The sequence below is a fragment of the Xyrauchen texanus genome, chromosome 15 (assembly GCF_025860055.1).
Source record: "Xyrauchen texanus isolate HMW12.3.18 chromosome 15, RBS_HiC_50CHRs, whole genome shotgun sequence".
Classification (NCBI taxonomy): domain Eukaryota; kingdom Metazoa; phylum Chordata; class Actinopteri; order Cypriniformes; family Catostomidae; genus Xyrauchen; species Xyrauchen texanus.
Window position 1 is genome coordinate 24,765,039 of NC_068290.1, and position 21,628 is coordinate 24,786,666.

At 38.6% G+C, this 21,628-nt stretch overlaps 1 protein-coding gene across 4 annotated transcripts in view; it reads left to right on the plus strand.

Moving 5' to 3' along the window:
• Nucleotides 1–20,707, plus strand: part of LOC127655559 (epithelial discoidin domain-containing receptor 1-like) — a 61,683-nt gene extending 40,976 nt beyond the window's left edge. For 2 of the 4 annotated variants that reach the window (XM_052143451.1, XM_052143452.1), the window contains exons 8-19: nt 2,669–2,918; nt 3,609–3,722; nt 4,371–4,418; nt 5,374–5,540; nt 6,243–6,444; nt 9,911–10,024; nt 10,758–11,053; nt 11,198–11,325; nt 14,318–14,515; nt 14,600–14,864; nt 15,321–15,470; nt 15,580–20,707. In XM_052143451.1, coding sequence (XP_051999411.1) covers nt 2,669–2,918; nt 3,609–3,722; nt 4,371–4,418; nt 5,374–5,540; nt 6,243–6,444; nt 9,911–10,024; nt 10,758–11,053; nt 11,198–11,325; nt 14,318–14,515; nt 14,600–14,864; nt 15,321–15,470; nt 15,580–15,720 — 2,073 coding nt within the window. In that variant the 3' untranslated portion in view covers nt 15,721–20,707. The remainder of the gene's footprint in view (nt 1–2,668; nt 2,919–3,608; nt 3,723–4,370; nt 4,419–5,373; nt 5,541–6,242; nt 6,445–9,910; nt 10,025–10,757; nt 11,054–11,197; nt 11,326–14,317; nt 14,516–14,599; nt 14,865–15,320; nt 15,471–15,579) is intronic. The other 2 variants (XM_052143454.1, XM_052143453.1) reach the window with 2 other exon arrangements.
• The last annotated feature ends 921 nt before the right edge of the window (nt 20,708–21,628 follow it).

The window sequence follows — 21,628 nt, forward strand, 5'->3', positions numbered from 1 at the left end:
AGGCAGTCCAGCTGATTTGGGAGCGGTTCGGCAAGGCACAAGTAGACCTGTTTGCTTCCCAAGAGACCTCCCACTGCCCGCTCTGGTACTCCCTAGCTTAGGCTTCCCTCAGGATAGATGCGCTGGCACACAGCTGGCCCCGGGGGCTGCGCAGGTACGCATATCGCCCAGTAAGCCTACTTGCACGGGCGCTGTGTCAGGGAGGATGAGGAACAAGTCACTCTAGTGGCCCCCTATTGGCCCACACTGACTTGGTTCTCGGATCTCACGCTCCTCGCGACTGCCCCTACCTGGCAAATTCCCCTGAGGAAGGACCTTCTTTCTCAGGGATGTGTTACCCTCTTGCATCCGCGCCCAGACCTCTGGAACCTCCACGTCTGGCTCCTGGATGGGATGTGGAAGATCTAAGTGGCCTACCACCTGCTGTCATAGACACGATCAACCAAGCCAGAGCTCCCTCTATCAGGCAGCTTTATTCCCCGAAGTGGCGCTTGTTCGCGAATTGGTGTTCTTCCTGATCTGAATACCCGCAGAGATGCGCAACCGGGTCAGTGCTCTCATGTCTGCAGGAGAGGCTAGAGGGGAGGCTGCCCCCCCCCCCACCTTGAAGGTCTATTTAGGCACCATGGCCTCTTCCCCTCATGGGATCTCTCCGTGGTCCTTTCAGGCCTTCAGAGACCCCCCTTCAAGCCGCTAGAATCAGTCGAGCTTAGAGCCCTCTCCTTGAAGACGGCCCTCCTGATTGTGCTCGTTTCCATCAAGAGGGTTGGGGACCTGCGAGCATTCTCTGTCAGCGACACTTGCCTGGAGTCCGGTCCGGCAGATGCTCACGTCATCCCAAGACCTCGACCGGGCTACGTGCCCAAGGTTCCTACGACCCCATTCAGGGACCAGGTAGTGAACCTGCAAGTGCTGCCCCGGGAGGAGGCAGACCCAGCCTTATCGTTGCTGTGTCCGGTGCATGCTTTGTGTACCTATGTGGACCGCACGCAGAGCTTTAGATGTTCTGAGCAGCTCTTTGTCTGTTTTGGTGGACAGCAGAAAGGGAACGCTGTCTCCAAACAGAGGCTATCCCACTGGGTCGTCGACACCATCACTTTGGCCTATCACACCCAGGCCGTGCCTGCCCCCTTGCGGGTTCGAGCACACTCAATGAGAAGTTTGGCATCCTCGTGGGCACTGGCCAACAGCACCTCCCTAGCAGACATCTGTAGAGCAGCGGACTGGGCACCACCCAATACATTTTTCCCGTATTCTCTCAGGTCCGAGCACGTAGAACTCGGGAATACGCTTGCACATAGTGCCTTGCCCCTCCTCTGAGGTGATCACATGCGCTGTTTCACCCAGGAGAGTCCACTAAACTCACACTCCCTGGATGTCCTTCCTCCATAGCCCTCTGGTCTGCAAATTCAGCTGAGAAATTACCCGACCAGACCCACTATGGATACTAATTACTCTGTACTGGAATAGGTGCTCCACAGGATAGGCCTTCACGGATTAATCCCCCTGTGTACATTTTCCACGGTGATTGAATAGGGACCCCTAGTGTCGCTTCATTCGACACAACGTCGAGTGAGCGACAGACGGGGAACTTCTAGGTCACTGTTGTAACCTCCGTTCCCTGATGGAGGGAACGAGACGTGTATGTGTGTGTGTGTGAGCTTTTAACCTCCCTGCCAGGTTACCTCTGTTGTAGTTGTTTGTTTTGGAACACATATGACATATGTCACTGAGTGTTTGCACAGATGTGTGCAGTTAGACGGTGACCTAACGGGACCGTTAATGTCTAACCTGTCACATTATATGTGTTCTTGCCATCCTCCCCTCATTCACTCCCTCTGTTTCTTCTCTCTCTTTGCTCTTCCCTCATCTCCCATTTTTTGAGTAATAACTTCTGTTTATGTCTCCCTGATGCCCTTTGTCTCCACGCTAAATAAATCTACATTATACCAACGCCCAATACGCAATGCACTCTAAGTCCTCATGGTTGCGTAGTGACTCACCTCAATCTGGTTGGCGGAGGACGAATCTCAGTTGCCTTCGCATCTGAGATCGCCAATCCGTGCATCTTATCACGTCACTTGTTGAGTGTGTTACCGCGGAGATGTAGCGCATGTGGAGACCCACCCTATTCTCCATGGCATCCACGCACAACTCACCACAAGCCCCACCAAGAGCGAGAACCACACATTATAGCAACCACAAGGAGGTTACCCCATGTGACTCTACCCTCCCTAGCAACCAGGCCAATTTGGTTGCTTAGGAGTCCTGAGCTACACATTGAAAATCTAGGATTGAAATCTAATTTCAAACTGGAAATAAATAGAGCATAGAAACGTTATGACAAAATTAATGTGGTAAATCTTATATTCTGCACTATTTTTCGATCATTATCAAATGAGCAAATTTGTGACTTTTGCCATGTTAACTCCTACAATTCCCTGCTTCCATTGAAGCACACAAGATGCTCTTTGGAACATTCTCAAATCATGCTGGAATAACATGTACCATCAGGTTTTGCACAAACTTGTCAAGTATATGCCAGCTCGAGGGCATGCTGTTGTTAAAGCAAAAGAGGGACAAAGTAAATACTAAGGATCTAAAAGTTTTTGTTCTATTAATTTCGGATGCTCTTGGTTGTTGTTAAATTTTTCTTTGTGTGTCTCAGGTGCATAGTAATAACAGGCACAGTCAGGGTGTGCGGGTGTTCAGTGAGGTGGTGTGTGAGTTTAAGCCCAGTCTTTTGAGTCCATGGGCGGAGCCAGCATTCAGCCTTAAGGTGCCACTGGATGACCTGCATGACCCCTCATCCCGCACAATCTCACTGCCTCTTGGAGGACAACCAGCTCAAATCCTCCGCTGCCGTTTTGCCTTCAGCGACCGCTGGCTCCTCATCAGCGAGATAAGCTTCTACTCTGGTACACAAAGACATACACACCTGACCTCTAGCAGCAACACACACTACATCATTACCTTACAGTTGTGGTAATTATTCAGTTCAGGACCCAAGTGAACAAATGTAATTTAAGTATTTATGTACCACATTTAAAAAAATCCACTTCTAATATATCTAATAGTAGGAATTTTGTTACATAATCACACTCATTACATGGCTAAATACAGTACCAAATTAACAAATAGACAAGAAGTGTTGATTTGAGCTGCAGTCAGTTATTCAAATATATTTGATCACAGAATGCCACAATCGACCAGTCAGAATCAAGTGAGTCTTGTAGTTCTCACTTCTCTCCGAATGTTCGCTATTCTTTCTCATATCGCTGCTTAATTTTCTCACCTACCCATTCATGAAATGTAGCCTAAAATGTGCTAGATAACCATTTTTTTTAGATAGCTATCTCGGTGTCTTAGATACCAAAGACTGTCATTGTGATGATACTGAAATTTATTACAGTTGACAAGGCTCAGACAACAATTTGTTGAAGAATAATTTAGATAAAGAGATTTTTTAATCAAATTGTTATTGAAAAGCCACATATTAAGCAACAAGGTATTGGTTTATGATAGATATTCATGTTGTATCAAAGACATTTGAACATATATATCTCATTCTCTCTCGGTTTGTTTTCATTTGTCTTTCTCGTTTCTAGTGCCATTTGATGATGGATCTCTCCCTCCTCCTCCCCCTTCCTCCAGTGCTCGTCCTCTCAATACCACCACTCCACAAACTTCTAACTCTGCAAATGGAAGCAGCAGCCCCACCGGTGAGTAACTGCCGCATTAGTGCCTATAGTTTTCACTGACCGCCTGATGCATAATGCATACTTAAATGCCAAACGCTCTCTGAAATTGACGGGTCAACTTCTGGGAGTAAGAATACAAATCAAATCACCAAAAATAAAAGAAGTAGAATTTGAAAGTGAAAGTGGAGATTTATAGGAAAAAAAGGACTGAAGTTTCACTCCTACAACCTATCATATTGCTTCTGAAAATATGGATTTAACAACTGGAGTCTTATGGATAACTTTTATGCTGCCTTTATGTGCATTTTGGACCTTCAAAAGTCTAGTCAGCATTTAATGACATTGTATGGACTTTCAGAGCTGATAGTTCTAAGTGGGCAGTTCTTGATCAAAATTGGCTACAATGAGGACCAGATTTTAATGCCGCAAACCTAAAGTCTGGCTGTGTGGGGGTGCACTGTATTATGAGTGTGAATGCAAAACATTGGCAAGTTACATATGTTCGTCAGATTGTTGGTTGTTGTCTGGTTGTTGAATGTTGGACATGTTGGACCATCCCTTATCATTTAGCATTACTTTACATCTCTCTCTGGCCCTCTTCCACCCTCCAACCCCACCCCCATTTACCTATATCTTACTCTTCTGACATGTACACCCTCATATTTCCAGACCTCCTCATGAGAACATCCCCAATGCTGCCCAGCAGCATGCCAACAGGTGAGAGAGAGAGAGGGATGAGGGAAAAAAATTATATTGTCTCCATGCTTGCTGTTTAATATGTCTTGGATTTTTACAGCATGTTTTCCAGTACAATTACTTTTATGCTGTTTGCTTCCAATTTAAAATACAGCCCTAACAAAATGCCTGAAAAAATGTGTGTCTATCTTCCCTGTTGAAAAGACCAATTATTGATGGTCATCAGCATATATTTTGTTTATCTGGTTTGCTGGTGTCCGTACCAGGCTTTTTCACTAGCTTAACCTCCATTGGTAAACCAGTTTTTTTTTTTTAAATATTCAAGTTTTTCAGTGGTGAACTACATGGCTATGCTGTTCCACCAGCTAGAACAGCATGGAAATTATTGTTGGTTTAAGCTAGTCTTTTCAGCAGGGTTTAAGTATGAAGAGATGTTTTTTTTTTTTTTTGCATGGTTTGGTTTTTGACTAACAATATGCTATTGTTTTAAGCTTGTGTTTCATATATGCCCAATTCATAAAGTCTCTTAATTGTGAAATTTCTTCGGTCATTGGTCCTGTGCCTCTTTGAATAAACTCTCATTCCCTAATTTTTAGGATCGTGCCCACTCTCACAGTTCTTTTACTCACATCAAAGCTTATTACAACACCCCAAAACAACAGCTGCCTTCTAAATTTACAGACATAAACACATACACACATACAAAGATAAAGACAGGGGGTGTATACGGAAAAAAGCAAGTCGTATCACAGAAAGTGTGTCAATGACCATATGGCATGTGCTTATTTACTGCCCCACCCATCATGTCTGAGATAAGCAGGTGGCTGTTCTGGAGAGATAAGCTTTGCTTTGACTCTGTAAACACTCTGTGGGCCTTGAAATGCCTCTGGTAATGGTTTATATGACAGGTCAGTGATACATAAGCATGCACACATGTGTGCGTTGTTTGTAATCAAAGAGTTGCTGTATTTTATAGGGGCGGAGTTCCAAGCCATCACTCTGAGGGCGGGTTTACCGGTGGCCAAAGATGACAGCAGCAACACGGCCATCCTGATTGGTTGCCTGGTTGGAATTATCCTGCTCCTATTGGCCATCATAGCTGTCATACTGTGGAGGCAGTACTGGAAAAAGCTACTTAGCAAGGTGGGAAGGGAGGGGCTTGTATTTGATGGCTAAATTTATAGCATATCTTAATAAACAGTATGCATTGGAGTTAAATTGAAAGACCCCAAGAAATTGTTTGACAAGGGCAATTTTAGTACTTAGTTAAACAGGAAGTTGTGGTGGGACATATTCTAGAGCTTGTGCTTTTTTTTAAAAAAAAAAAAAAAAGAGCGAATAGCTTTTAGTTGAAGTCATCACAAAACATGATTTGGTAATAAGAGGCAGTTCATAATGCAATTTATTTGTAAGTGCATCACATATAATAAAATAAGCAGATAAAGAAATCAAAAACTAATATAAGAAAGTGATTGCTTTAAACAAATACAAAATGAAAACATTATAAGTATTAAATTAATTAAAAGGGCAGCATATTAGTATAATGTATTCGTGTAGTGTAGTGTAATTTATTGGGAGAGGACATTTTCATTCTAGAGAGCACTTTACTGGACAAAAAGTTGTTTATGACCCTGCAGACAACGAGTCATCAATATATTCAATCAATATTTAGGTCCATATTTTTTTTGGATGAGAAAGACTGCTTACATTTTTTTTTTTTTACATTTCTAGGAGTACACTGGCATATCGATGGCCTTAAAGCTAACAAACATGGATTAAAGCCACAAAACTCATATTTTTGACTTCATGGCTTTTGATTTTGTGCATGTGTATATATATATCCAGGCCCAGGGCAGTCTCTCCAGTGACGACCTACGAGTTCATCTTTCGGTTCCATCGGATAATGTTGTGATCAACAACACAAACACACACACATACTCCAGCCGCTATCAGCGCATACACACCTTCCCCGATGACAGAGACCGAGAGGGCGAGTACCAGGAGCCCAGCACTGTACTGCGACCCCGAGAGCAGTGTGACAGCACAGGTGACATGCACGCACACACTATGAGTGCGTCCCTTAATATATATCTCTCAGTATGTGCAGAAGAAACCCAAGTCACCACATAGAATGAACAGCACTGCCAAAACAACATCAAAAAAGTACTTTAGGACAATCCACAACCTAGATACAAAGACACACTGTCCTATCTGATAGAGAGAGAGAGAGAGAGAGAGAGAGAGAGAGAAAGGAGCAAACTCCAAATTTACTTTATTATAGTGGCTTTTAGACACTTAGGTCACATGTAAAAATGTCTTAATTGCATTAGATAAAAAAATCAAACCAAGTGGCATCTGCAAACAAAAGATGCTAGATCTGTTCTCAGAGCTACAGTTACTTCACTTTTCATAGTCATTTTTAAAATTACTTTTACCTAACTGGTCTCAAAGTAATTTATACTAGATGTTTTAAGTCAACCCCCTCAAGATCACACAGCCTAGCAGAGTAACCGCAGATGTAGTTCATCACAACTGCATTCCACTAAGTTGGACAACCAAAAATTGTCAAAATAATTTATTAATTTTACAATGAAGCTATTGTTTTATTATTTTAAACCTAACAACTTTTTTAATGCCATCGGTTTGATATTTTGTTATATAATGTAAAGACATTTCTAAATTTGTATGTGTGCCTTAAAGGCATAGTTCATCCAAAAATGAAAATTCGCTCATTTACTCACCCTCATGCCATCCTAGATGTGTATTATTTTCATTCTTCTGATGAACACAAACAAAGATTTTTAAAAGAGTATTTTAGGTCTGTAGATCCATACAATGCAAGTGAATGGTGGCCAGACATTTCAAGCTCCAAAAATCACATCAAGGAAACATAAAATAATCCATCTGACTCCAGTTGTTTAATACATGTCTTCAGAAGTGATATGATAGGTGTGAGTGAGAAACAGATCAATATTTAAGTCCTTTTTACTATAAATCTCAACTTTCCACTTTCACACTGAAACTGGAGATTTATAGAAAAAGAGGATTGAAATAATAATCTGTTTTTCACCCAAAGTGATTGCATCACTTCAGAAGACATGTATTAAACCATTAGAGTCAGATGGATTACTTTTATGATGCATTTATGTGATTTTGGAGCTTCAAATGTCTGGTCATTCACTTGCATCGTATGGACCAACAAAGCTGAAATATTCTTCTAAAAATCTTTTGTTTGTGTTCTGCAGAAGAAACCATACATATCTGGGATGGCATGAGGGTGAGTAAATGATGAGAGAATTTTGAGAGGACTATTCCGTTAAGTGTCCAAATACTTTTTGGTGCACTGTTTGTCCACTTATACTTTAAATGTTCCTCTTTGAAACTAATGTTGGTTTTCCTCATTTAATCTTTTTGTTGCTGCCATGTTGAATCCATACATTTTTTTATGATTATGGGATTATTTTCATATATTAATCAACATAAAATCTATCAATCAGACTCTATTTGTATAGCACTTTTCATACAAACAGAATGTAACATAAAGTGGATTGTGCCATTGTGGCAGGGTGGAGGGCGGAGGGCGGGGCCGGGTCGTGATCCTACGCACCCGGTCCTGTATTAGGCTAATTATGCCTCCGCCCTGCCACAGCCATCTAAATTGTTTTTCTTCAGAAGGGGTTTAACTAGAACGGTCTTAAGAAAAAAGCTGTAAGAAAAAAACACCCATCTGAAGTGAATAATTTAAAATGTTCAGTAAATCTTCTTTAAAAAAGCTAAAAAGTGTTTTAAAAAGGATGTGTGAATGGGATTTAAAAAGCAAGTTGGGAGTTTTAGTTGGGAGATAACTGTACCAAGCATCTCAGCATCAACCAGGACAAATTTCTCTAGGGTGTTAAAATTGATATGCTGACATTGAGATAAATTCGATATAACCATGTCTATTTTACTTCTGAAGTGGGCTGCAGATTCTTCACATTTATAGTTATTCGACATGGATTAGTTAAAAGAACAGTAGTTGAGAAAAGGATTTGGGGATTTTTCTGGTTGTCAGTAATTAATTTTGAGAAGTATTGCATGTTTAATTGTCTTATTGTAATTAGTCAACTGTTCATGGAAAATGTGATAATTTACCGTCAATTTATTCTTTCTCCATCTTCTTTCTGCTGTTAGACATCTTCTCTTTTATTGTTTAATTTCCTCGTTTCTCAGAGGAGGTGTTTTTCAGTTTCAGTTTTAATGGAACTACTATGTCAAGGGTTGATCTTAGTGTACTATTAAAATGATCTACAATAAAATCACAAGAGGAGGGTATAATATCAGCAGGAGTGTCACATAAAATGAATACAATTTGCAGCCACTTCAGTGGTAAGATAGTGTTTCCTGACAGTTCGTCAGTTTGGAAATCCTGTTGAATAAAACCATTAACAAGACACAAAAAAGACACAAAGGTGATCAGACAAGCCTACATAACAACTGAAGGGATATTATTAGACAGGCCGTGAGTTATTACAAGATGTGTTTGAATAAAATGCATACAATTAAACTGAGATTTAAATTTCTGAAGCAAAAGTGTCTGATTGATTGTCCACATGTAGAACCTTAAAATCACCTAAGATAATAATTCTGTTGTACTTAATATTTCATGTACATGTACTGTACATGATAATTGAGAGTAATTCTGAAAAATCTGACAAAGACGGTGCATTGTTTGGGTGGCCTGTAAACTGTTTTACATAGTATAGGAGGGCTACTAAAAATAAAAGAATGATATTCAAAGGATAAGTAGTTATCAAACCTAATATCTTTAAAAGCAAGTGATGCTGAAAGGATGGTCGCTGTACCCCCACCTTTTTTATCCTTCCTAGAGGAATATGAAAATTTGAAGCTTGGTGGTGAGGCTTCAATAAGAGTAGCTGGTCCATCAGTATTAAGCCATGTCTTAGTTAAAAACATTTAATCAATGTTATTATCTAAAATCAGATCTTTAAAAAGAAATGTTTAGGTTAAAAGAGATCTGACATTCAAAAGTGCTATATTCAGGGTCCTGGGTAAAATTTTCTTACGGGGCGAATTAGTAGATGTTGGTTTATGTAATATGGTTCTAAGAAAGTTCACACCATACATATCTTTGGTGTTATGTATGGTGCTATGTCTGGTAGCTATAACGACCAGAATTATTGAATTGTTAGAAATATCAAAAGCAGTCTGTCCTGTGAATAAAACGATTAACAGCCTGCATCATTATCAGTGATAACACTGCCTGCTGTGTCTGTGCATCTCACATGTAACTGGTATGCTCTGTTCCTCTAACGGCCCTGTTGTTTGTGTTTTGTTGTTGTGTCGTGATGCGTCTTTTGTATCGTGTTGTGGTTGTGCTGTTTTGTGTTGTTTTTTTGCCTTGTGACTCGTTTTGTCGACCCTCACTCTGTGTTGTGTCATTTGTGGAATGTCTTGTGGTGTTGTGCCCTTGTTTGTGGACTTGTGTGTGGGTGGGATTCATGTATGTCTCCTAGCACTGCTGTTAAACAACCCAGCATATCATCTTCTCCTGTCTGACCTGAAACATGGCCCCAACAGGCTGACAAACTGCCACAGCCAGCAAGAAAAGCCCCAAAACCTTCCCCAGGGTAAGAGAGAGGGTGGTCATATTGCCCTAAGAAAGGGCAAAAGGGTGGTGTCCTCCCTAGGGAGCAGTTAAAATCCCCAGAAATTCTTAAGGTAACATTTAGGGTTAAATAATGACCCCCGAGCTGCAGAGAGGGTCTTGAACAGGTTTTATTAATGATGTAGTCACTGGTCAGGGTCCACAATTAACATTCGCTTACTGTCAAATGCAATAAAATTTACTTTACGAGTTGCTTGCCAATTGATTGGTCTTTTAATAAGGAGCAGCAACATAATACATGTAATAGCTGATGTAAGCCATACGATTGATTCAAATAAAATAAATAAAAACTATTTACTCAAAAAACAAACAAACAAACAAACAAAAAACATCTGTTGTGACTAGCACTATCTTGTAAGGACTTTTACCATTTATCAAGGATAACTACATCAATGATTTAATCTAGGATACATTTTTCTCACTAATGGAACTAGCAAAAAGTTCATTTTGGACCCTGGATTTGGCGCTGTATGAGCCCATTGAGGAGTGAATGGTATGTTAGTGTTTTGTGAGACTTAAGCCATAAAACCATACATATCACTGTATGCATGTACACAATGTGTCCCCTTCAGTGTATGTTTGAGTATTTAAGTGCATGTTTGGAGTTCATAATTATGCATTCATGTAAAACATGGGTCATTGGCTCTCTATTATAACTTTTTCTTCTGTCACTCTACCTTTTTCTTATCTCTCAGCTTGTGCTATTGATATAGTTGATAAAGGACTACCCATTCAGGAAGGACCGCCTCCTTACCCTGGAGCCACGCCCCCTGGCCTATCAGGAGCTCATTATGGAAAGGCATCAGGAGGTGTGGGGAGTGTTCCTCATTATGCAGAAGCTGACATAATTAGTCTGCAAGGCTGTAGTGGTAACAATACATATGCAGTCCCCGCCCTCTCGGCAACGCCCACAGACTGCCCACCACTGCCTGAGTTGCCACGGGAACGACTTATATTCAAAGAAAAGCTGGGAGAAGGCCAATTTGGAGAGGTACTTTGGCTTATACAAACATATATTTTTCCACACCTCTCTTACCTTTATGAAATTCTTCAGTTGGAAATGATATTGTGCTGCCTAAAGAAAAACTTGAGACAAATTATGTTGTTCCATTTATACCTGGCTATTTCGTTTTAGGTTCATTTGTGTGAGATTGAAAACCCTCAGGAACTTCCGAACCTGGAGTTCCCATTTAATGTGAGGAAAGGACGACCTCTGCTGGTAGCTGTGAAGATTCTACGGCCCGATGCATCTAAAAATGCCAGGTAACTGAACTAGAAGTCACCGCTGAATTAAAAGCGGAAAGATACGGATTGTCCAAACCAAACAATTTTACGAGTCTTAAAATTTTGAGTGACAGGAGTTGCTACTACATTTCTGCGTTAGGTGCTACATTTAGCTTTAAGGTGTTTTGTAAATACAGGCCCTGGTCCTTCTAAACTTAAAAATCAAAAGAAACAAATAAATCTTATTTTGCATTTTGAGAATGAAAGTCTATTTTTAAGACCATTAACAGATTTTTATATTTTGACCTTATTTTCATGACGGTTACACACATTTCTCCCCTGTTCTCATTATGAAAAAAAGATTGTGCTATTCTCATAACTGCAATTTGAAAATGAATTATGTATTATTAAAATTGTGTAAATTGTATAAGTTTTTATACATCATTATAGTAATTCCTATAGTAATACAAAAATACAGTAAAAATGTGTTGCGGTAATAAGAATAATCAGTGAAAACAATTGAAATAATAAAGCTTAAACGTCCAGACTTGTTATAGTAATGAGAACTGGAGTGTAAAACGTGCTCAAGTTTCCTGAAAATAATGTCACAATGCAAAAAATCTTAAATGTATTCAAAATAAATATTTTATATATTATAATTTTTTTTATTGATTTGGAGTTAAATACGATCAGGACATTGTCTTGACAAGTTTTGTAAGATAGTGTTCAAAAATTCATGCTAAATTCATTTTTTCTCTGAAAATGGTTTTGAAAATTACTCGTTTTCCATCTGAACAGTTAAAAAATTGATGCCTGCAATAAATAAAGAGACAGATGATTGCAATATGATATTTAAATAATATTTCAGACTCCGTCTGTAGGAGTTCACTGTTTTGTTGTAAAATATTGTCATTTATATTTTTATTGCCAAATATTCAAACTTGGTGTGATTGGGCCTTTATAGGTGCACTATACTACAAGTTTTTACTTATTATACAAGTTTTACACACAAAGACCAGAAAATAATGTGCACTCACATGAGATGAAGACTCCATTCATATCGGTAATTAAGCTGTTTATTTTTACATGGCACCGTCGCCCCTCATTGGTGCTGCCATGTTGACAGCACATGAAACTGTGTCAAGCAATTTACGGAGTTAATTTTTAGTGAAGTTTATTTTATATAGTGCTTTCAGCCAATGCTCATAAAAGTACATGTAAACAAAACAAGCAAACCAAACAATATAACAACAAACACAATATACACTGCCTGGCCCAAAAAAAGTTGCATACTCTAATATTTAATTGGACCGCCTTTAGCGTACATTCTCTACAACCTTATGCAACGTCACAACATTTATTTTCATCCAGAGTTGCATTTATTTTTGACTGAGATCTTGTATTGATGACAGAGTCGAACCACTCTGTAAAGTCTTCTCCAGCACATCCCAAAAACTATCAAAGAGGTTAAGGTCAGGACTCGGTGGCCAATTCATGTGTGAAAATTATTGCATGTTTCCTGAAACACTCTTGCACAATTTGCACCCGATGAATCTTGCCATTGTCATCCTGGAATATGCCTGTGCCGTTAGGTAAGATAAAATCCATTGATGGGATAACCTGGTCATTCAGTACATTCAGGTAGTCAGCTGACTTCATTTTATTGCCACATAATGTTGCTGAGCCTAGACCTGACCAATTGAAGCAACCCCAGATCATAACACTATCTCCAGAGGTTTGTACAGTGGGCACTATTCATGACGGGTGCATCGCTTATGTGCTTCCCTTCTTACCCTGATACGTCCATCACTTTGGAATAGGGTAAATCTGGACTCATCAGACCACATGACCTTTTTCATTGCTCCACAGTCCAATCTTAATGCTCCCTAGTTGTTTTTTCAGATTAGCCTCACTAACAAGTGGCTTTCTTGTGGCCACACAGCTGTTTAGTCCAATCCTGTAAGTTCTCTTTGCATTGTGTGAGTGGAAATGCTATACATTTCACTATTAAACATAGCCGTTAGTTCTACTGTCAATTTTTTACGATGTGACTTCACCAAGCGTTTTAGTGATCTCCGATCACGATCATTCCAGATTTTTTTCCGACCACATCTCTTCAGTGAATCTGACTGTTCACCACTATCCTTCCAGGTTTTAATAATGTACCAGTTCTTAACCCAGTTCCAGTGATTTCAGCAATCTCCATAGTTGTTTTCTTTGCTTGATGCAGGCCAATAACATGATACGTCCTCCGACATGGTTGTTTAAGAAATGAGAAGCTACACAAAGCATCAGTTAGGGTTAAAAGAATTGTTTCCAGCTGAAATATTAATCACTGCAATAATGATCTAGTCATAGGCTCTTAAGTATCTGCTTATTTAAATCCAATCAGCGACTTTATTTTTGGCCAGGCAGTGTACTTACTACAGAAAATAATGGAGCCAGAGTCAATAGTATAGTCCAGATTGATGGGATCAGCATGATTGTGATTCAACAGATAGTTCAACATAATGAGAGCAAGTGAAAATATAAACTGTCCAAACAAGTCCTGCTTCTCTCACAGCACCTATAAATGGCAAGCACAGGGCGGGGTTGAGCTCGCGGGCGTCCGGTCACAGTCCAGCGTTCAAAATTGCTTGAAAATTTATATGGATTAAATCCAAGAATGTCCATAACTGGGATGTTTGTAGTATGAGACAGAGAAAAACACAGAATTGAGTAACAAAACAGAAGATAAACAAACATCTTTGGTGTAAAGCGGCAGCATTTAATAAACAAACTCCCAGTATCCAGGACGATAGAGGAAAGTAGAGTCTATAACCACAAGTGCTACTAGGACTGATGGGATGAGTAAGAGCCAGCTGAAATCTTACTGAGTGCACCTTTAACTGTAAAACAATGATAGCTATTTTGCTTCTTTGTAAATTTTAATAAAGTTTTTGATCTTCACATACTGTACAATTTTTTGTCTTTTCTTCTTGTTTCCCCTCATGTGTGCACCCTCGTTCTTTCCCAACGCGTCTTTCTACAGGAATGATTTTCTGAAGGAGGTGAAGATCTTATCTCGCTTGAAGGATCCGAACATCATCCGTCTGCTGGGTGTGTGTGTGTGCAGTGACCCATTGTGTATGGTCACAGAGTACATGGAAAGTGGAGACCTCAATCAGTACCTCTCCCAGAGAGTGTTACTGGACAAGACTGGACCTCTACATAATACACCAACCATCAGGTACACATGCACACACATTTGTCTTAGTTAGGAAGAATTATCAAAATGCAAAAAAAACTAAATCTCTCTCTCTTTCTGTCTAAGCTACCCAGCGTTGATCTCCATGGCGAGTCAGATTGCATCAGGTATGAAGTTCTTGTCGTCTCTGAACTTTGTGCATCGAGACCTGGCCACACGAAACTGCCTGGTGGGTGGAGAGAGAGGAGAGGGAGAGGACAGTGGAGAAGAGCGTCAGATCAAAATTGCTGACTTTGGCATGAGCAGGAACCTCTATGCTGGCGATTACTACAGGATCCAGGGCAGAGCTGTGCTGCCTATTCGCTGGATGGCATGGGAGTGCATACTTATGGTGAGAGAACATACTCAAAATTAGTGATTGAACTTTTTATATCTAGAATGACTCATTTACATTGCAGAAGTACTTTATGTCAGAAGATTCAGTATATTTAATTACTTAATTTGATTTTAGACATTTTATTTTCTATTCACATAAAATACTTTTGGGAAGGTGACATGTTATGCATGGCATGTATGACATGTTATACTCTAAAACTATTGTAGACAGCTTTTGCCATTTTTTTTTTATTATTATTCATGAGCTCATATTTATTGAGAAATTTGTCACACTGCAGGACCATTTAAAATGAACTAGTGAAAGGAAAAAGGTGCTTAAAAATGGTGAAAAAGAAATTAAATGGTGACCATACGCAGCACCTAATATACACACTTTTACATTCATATAAATATTGGTGTTATAATGGTTCATGTGAGTCATTTTTCTATGTGTGTGTGTGTGTGTGTGTAGGGGAAGTTCACTACTGCAAGTGACGTGTGGGCATTTGGTGTGACGTTGTGGGAGATGCTGAGTGTGTGTCAGGAGCAGCCATACAGTCACATGACCGATGAACAGGTCATTGACAATGCAGGGGAGTTCTTCAGAGACCAGGGCAGACAGGTATGAATGCTTCCAAACATATACATTAACACTCTACATAGACATAGTCTCACTCTCTCTCTCTCTCTCTCTCTCTCTCTCTCTCTCTCTCTCTCTCTCTCTTTATCAGGTGTACCTGGCTCGCCCGGTGGTGTGCCCACAGGGTTTGTACGAGCTGATGCTTAGCTGCTGGAACAGAGACTGTAAACTACGGCCTTCCTTTGCGTACATTCACTCCTTCCTCACTGAAGATGCCATGAACATGGTTTAGAGAGAGAGGGACTAAGAGATGAAAAAGACTGCTCTTTTATTCTGCTCTTCTGTTTTAGCAGGAGACAGAGGAGAGATGTAAGAAAGTGTGTGGACCACAGACTGGTGGTGTGTTTTTAAGCAGACACAACGGCTAAGCACTCTTATGTAAATTAGTGTATTTTATGATCGGTGGGTCGGGGCCCACCGCAGGTTCGGTGCCCCTAAATGACCTGCTGCTCGTCCCTTATCCTAAACTCAATAAGCAACATTTTATCCCAAAATGAGTTTTTAAGCTTGCTGTTCCCCTGTTAATGCTCATCACATTACATTTCAAAGTATTAGTTTTAAATCACACAGAATGCACTACGGACATGGCCAGGCCATTCTTTCCTTCCCTAAACATTACTTGGACATTTCTCTGCCTCATACTTTCTTTAAAGGGATAGTTCACCCTAAATTAAAATTCTATTAGTATTTACTCACCCTCATGTCATTCCAAACCCATACCTGTATTTTGAAAACTCTTAATGCAGGTGTTTTCCATACAACAAAGCACTAATATGACAAGAAAATAATACCATAAAATTGTTCATACAACTTGTGTGATATATTCCAAGTCTTCTGAAGCCATATGATAACTTTCTTTGAGGAACAGACCGTTCGCTATTCAGTGACGCTCTTCTCCAGAACTCGAAAAAACGGATCAGTCCAATTCGTAAACGAATTGTTCTGTCCAGTTTGTGAATTGGTTCATTGAAAAGAACCAACTCGAAAGAATGCTCCATTCACTAATTAAACTAATTCGGTTGTTGATTTCAAATCACCGTTTTAATGAAAATACTTATTTTGTGGTACATGGAAAAAAAAAACAGCATACGGGTTTGGAATGACATGAGGTTGAGTAATGAAAAGTAATGTTTTACATTTTTGGGTAAACTATCTCTTTAAACAGTGAAGGAAAATTAAAAATGAACCCTTTCTGTAATTGTTTCCAACTATGAAATTCAAGTCTAGTTTGCTCTGTGAGGTCCAGTTATGTTGACTAATTACTGACAATGGGCTAAAAGGAAAAATATGAGATTTTGTGATAAAATGTTGCTTTGCAGCTGAACTCTATATCCTGGTCATCTAACCTATATCCCTAAACCCTGAACCAACAGCTAACAAAGCTGTTTCTTCATTCCCTGAACACTGAATAGATCTCAAAACATAATCATAGTAACTGGTGGAGGGTTTTGTAGCTAGATGACAGGCAGCACCAAAGTAGACAGCTCTAAAAACTCTTTAGTCATAGTTTTCTGTGGGCAGCATTGGACAAATGATTGATTGCGCATATTTAAACATACTGTATAAAAAAATACAGCAGTTATGCTTTTTTTCTACTTGCATAATAAATAATTATAGAGAATAACATTTAAAATTAATTTAGCAGTAAATAGCATTTAAGGTCATTTAGAGAATTGTGAGGGTGTATCAGCCAGATTTATGTGTATTTTACTGTGGTGGAGGGTAAATTGCAAACTAGGAAAGTAATAATTAAGATCATACAGATCATTAAACATACACATTGTTGGGGAATTTATTTCATCTCAATAAGTAATATAAAATTATTATTTTGAATCATGTCCTAACCAGCCGTGATGCAACAAGATGAGTGACAGGACATTTCTGTGGTGCTGTACAGAGTTGCCTCACTCAGTGTGAAATCTCATTGGTAAAAAATCCCACTCTAGTGTTCAATGATGGCTTATTGGTTGTTGCTGTTAACTTTTCTGGTTAGAACTTAATGAGTGCTTATACCTGCACACCAATATCTGTATAACTACCCAAAATCTGCTTATTCAAAAATCTGACAGTGCAAGAATAACACATTGACATTTGAAATCATCTGATTATTCTCTGCTTTTGACGTTAAAACATAAACAGACATGCGCACAACACTTGTATACATTTGATAAGAATGTCTGGAAAAATAGACAAATATTTTGGTGTAATTACGTATAGTATCCATCTGCAAGTAATCACCTTTCCCGGCATTCTTACCCGCTTATCCAGTGTGCGCAAGTTCTGTGCACATGCGTATTTTAATTTTTATGTCAAAAGCAACAAATGATTCCATTATTTTGAATGTCATGTAAACACATCTAATTTTTTAAATAAGCTAATTCATGGTAGTTATCAGTGTTTTGGCTAAATGTTGAGACATCATAAGCATTCTGTCACACTGAGCCCTATTTTAAGAGTGCTAAGTGCAGCGCTATGCGAGAAGTCATACACGCAAAGTCGATGGGCATGCCCAATACGTTTTGGGAATTTCGTACAATGATGCACTAAGTCTAGGCGCAAGTGGGTTTGGCAAAGTTGCATGAACATAGTGCAAATGGGCTGGGTCAAGTGCAATTTAATTCAGAGGTTCTTCTCTGGCACCAACTGCATCCTATTACAATATATACTGTAATCCATTCCCTGTTAAGCACCAGCGATATAAACAAAGACAGCACATTCATAAGAAGTTGGTAGTGTATAAGGGCTGTGTGCAGTGAATTAGAAGAATAGAAATATGGATTTACGTTCTTTTGTGCATTTAACTGCATCCTTGCTGAATGTTAGTCTTCTATGACAGTGACACGCTCCTTTTATTTGCATGGAAAATGTGGTTTCATCAGGACTTAAATGTTGGCTCCATTAAATTATAGAAAATGTTAGTTATTAATCAAATTGATCTACTGTCACACAAATCATGGGTAGTATTAACTGATTGTATCAGCCTAGATTCGATTGTGGATTGATTTGTTTTGGGTTTTTTTGGCACACACTTCACTTCTACCTGCTGATTTTGCTTTAAAAATTGCATTCATTTATTGAAACACAAAAAATTTAAACCAAAAATATTTCTAATTTCAAATTTAATGAAAATATAATTAAAACCATGAAGTGGTCAAAAACAAATTTTACCACCTGCTGTAAAATCCAAAAATGTTACCCTCCCCAATTTCTACCAGCATCTAAAAATCAATCTACAATGACAAATACCAGTACAAACTAGATCAGAAATACAATTTTAAATTAAAACAAAATAAGAATAATCATTGAAAATTAAAGAAAGTTAGAAAGTTTAACACAAATCTCTTAACTTTTTGTTTTTAAAATAGCTACAACGGATTATCAGGGAGATAATTTGATATTCCACTATATTTTCAGAGTTTGGACATTATCCAACTGCTGGTGGAATCTCCAAACTACAAATGCAGGAACTGAGTTATACATCTTTTAAAACATCTTAACGCAATGACCTATTTCTCAGGAAAATAGCATATTGGGCTTTGTACCGCTTCATCAGCATACAATACTTCCACAGTTTGACGGCATAAACCCACAGACAGTGTAAACACTCCCACCCCCACTTGCGCTGGCACAAAGATTGGGATTAGGATTAGCGCTCTCACGAAAATCAGATGCGGCATTGCACACTTTCGTTGTGCATTGCACTGCACCTTGTGTGGTCATGAAAATAGAGCCCATTCAGTTAATGCAGCCAATCTGAGAAATTGAAGGCAGTGGACCTTCTGAAGACCCATCTAAAGTGGGGATGAACTTTTCTGTGAAGATCATGATAAAACAGAAAAGGGATTCAAGTGTATACTGTTGAATTTGACAAAGGTCTATAATTCTGTTCAACAATGTGATGTAGGATTGATATTTGTGGCTTCATACCTGTCCAACATCACACAAATGATCTCTGTCACTCCTTTCATTTACTGTAAATGTGATTTATTGTGTAGTCAGAGTCTGCAGATAGTTTTGTAATTGGCCTGGCATTATGTGAAATGACTTGAACTAAGCAGAACTTCTTGATCAGAACTTGTGGTAGTAGTATGTTCTGGGTTCAACTGGACTTTTGGAAATCCTAATTGTTTTGTACACAGATGGACTGTGTGGTAGTATACTCCTAATGTGCTATTTGAAAGGACTCGATGTGTCTGAACTTGACAGATTTGTAACAAAGGTGCCTGGAAAGTATGGAGAAAGAGTAAAATGAGCAGAAAGGCAACAGTACAGAAAGGATATACATTTATATCAGTAAGCGTGACAGAAATTAATTAATAATTTTCTGTGTTTACAAAGAATAATTGAAAGTTCAATTGCAATACAAAAAAATCCAGCTGCTGTTTTACAGTAGCAGCACATTTGAATCTGTCAATCACTCTCATTAACACTTAATTCCTCAATAAGTTGATAGACTTAAGACATCAAACAAATCTTAACCACTTTCATTCAGAAAGTTAGAAAAGTAATTTTACAAAAGTGATCATATTAACTATGTAAACACATGGGGGACTTACAGAGAAAGTGATAGCTGTTACTTTATGTAATTTCTGCAACTGGATGATTGTTGGTGGCACAACAGCCACCTTTAGGAGCTACAAGGTAATAAGGATGTATGTTGCCTCTGTGTAAATGTTGTACATGCACTTTTAAACGCAAAGCTATTTGTATTTTTTATTTTTTTTTGCCATAAAGTTCAGATAACTCTTGAAGTCTCTGTGGTACTGTTTCAGAAGCTGCAGACTGTACCTTTAAAACTGGTGTTTGGATAAATATACATCATTGATATGTATGTAGTGGTGGAAAGTAACAAAGCCACATAAGTAGCCCTATACTGTAATATACACAAGAATATAAGTCATAAATGGTTATGTTGCTGTGCTGACTATGCTTATTGAATGAGCTTTAACATTTTTTGGTACACTGAACTAAGCTTCTATTGTATTTTTATAAATATAGTTTTGGGTATCTTCTGTCCTCAGCTATTTCATCTATTCATGTTTCATTAAAAATGTAAATAATTCATGGAACATAATATTCTTCATTAATATTTGGTATATGTTGTTAATCGGGTCTGTCCGTATATGTTTTAGACTCTGCCTCTTTTAGTCATTGTCATTGCCTGTTGTCTATTTTTATAGATGTTTTAATAAAATAACCTTTTCAAATAAAGTTTAAACCAGGTGCTTATTTGCATTTACATTCAAACACAATCCATTTTGTTAATCTGAAGTTCATCATTTCACATATGCATCCATACACAACTCAACAACATTTAGAAACCATGAGATACACACACATGCAGATATCATAAGTGCATAGAGTAAGAAATTAGATAAAACAATAAAATAAAGTACAAAATAAAAAAAAAAGGCGTTACAAACAGCTGCGGTTTATCTATCTGTGCAGACTGGAATATTCATCAATTTAAAACATAGATCCATATTATAAACTAAATAATTTAATTTGTGTGCCCATAAATGTATTCAAAATGCTGACATGTGTTTTTAAAAGCAGGCCTAGTATAAGCTTTTACCATATTTTGTAAGTCGTAAAGTAACTGAAAGCTCCATTACACAGAAGTCTGTGTACAGACAGTCTGCTGGCCTCCTGAACTCCACAGCGCCCCTCAGTGTTTGCAATGGAAATCTGTGGCCAAATATGGTAATGCAAGAGAACCATTTTTGACACCCATTGTGGCAAAAATTAACCTGACCATAAACATAGTACCAAAGCAAAGGTAACTTTAGTATTAGTGCGGGCCACCAGTGTGACATATTGCGAACATGGTGGGCACTATCGATAAACGTGTGTGTCCTTTCTATTCAGTTCCTTCAAATTGGCCTTCAAACAACTTGGTCCTGACAATCCAGACATAAAAAATTGTTTGGCAATCAAAAGATAATGGTAGGTCATTGTATGTTTTGTAAGACGACAAATTGTATGTCAAAAAGCCTTCTTTTTTTTTTTTTTTTTTACTGTGATTTAGAAAATTATAGGCTAATTATAAAGCATTTCGTTTTTTTGTAGTGAGGGAATGTGTAAATGGCATGTAAATAGTTCTGTTTCTTTCTCTCTCTCCTCCCTAGGGTTTTTCAACA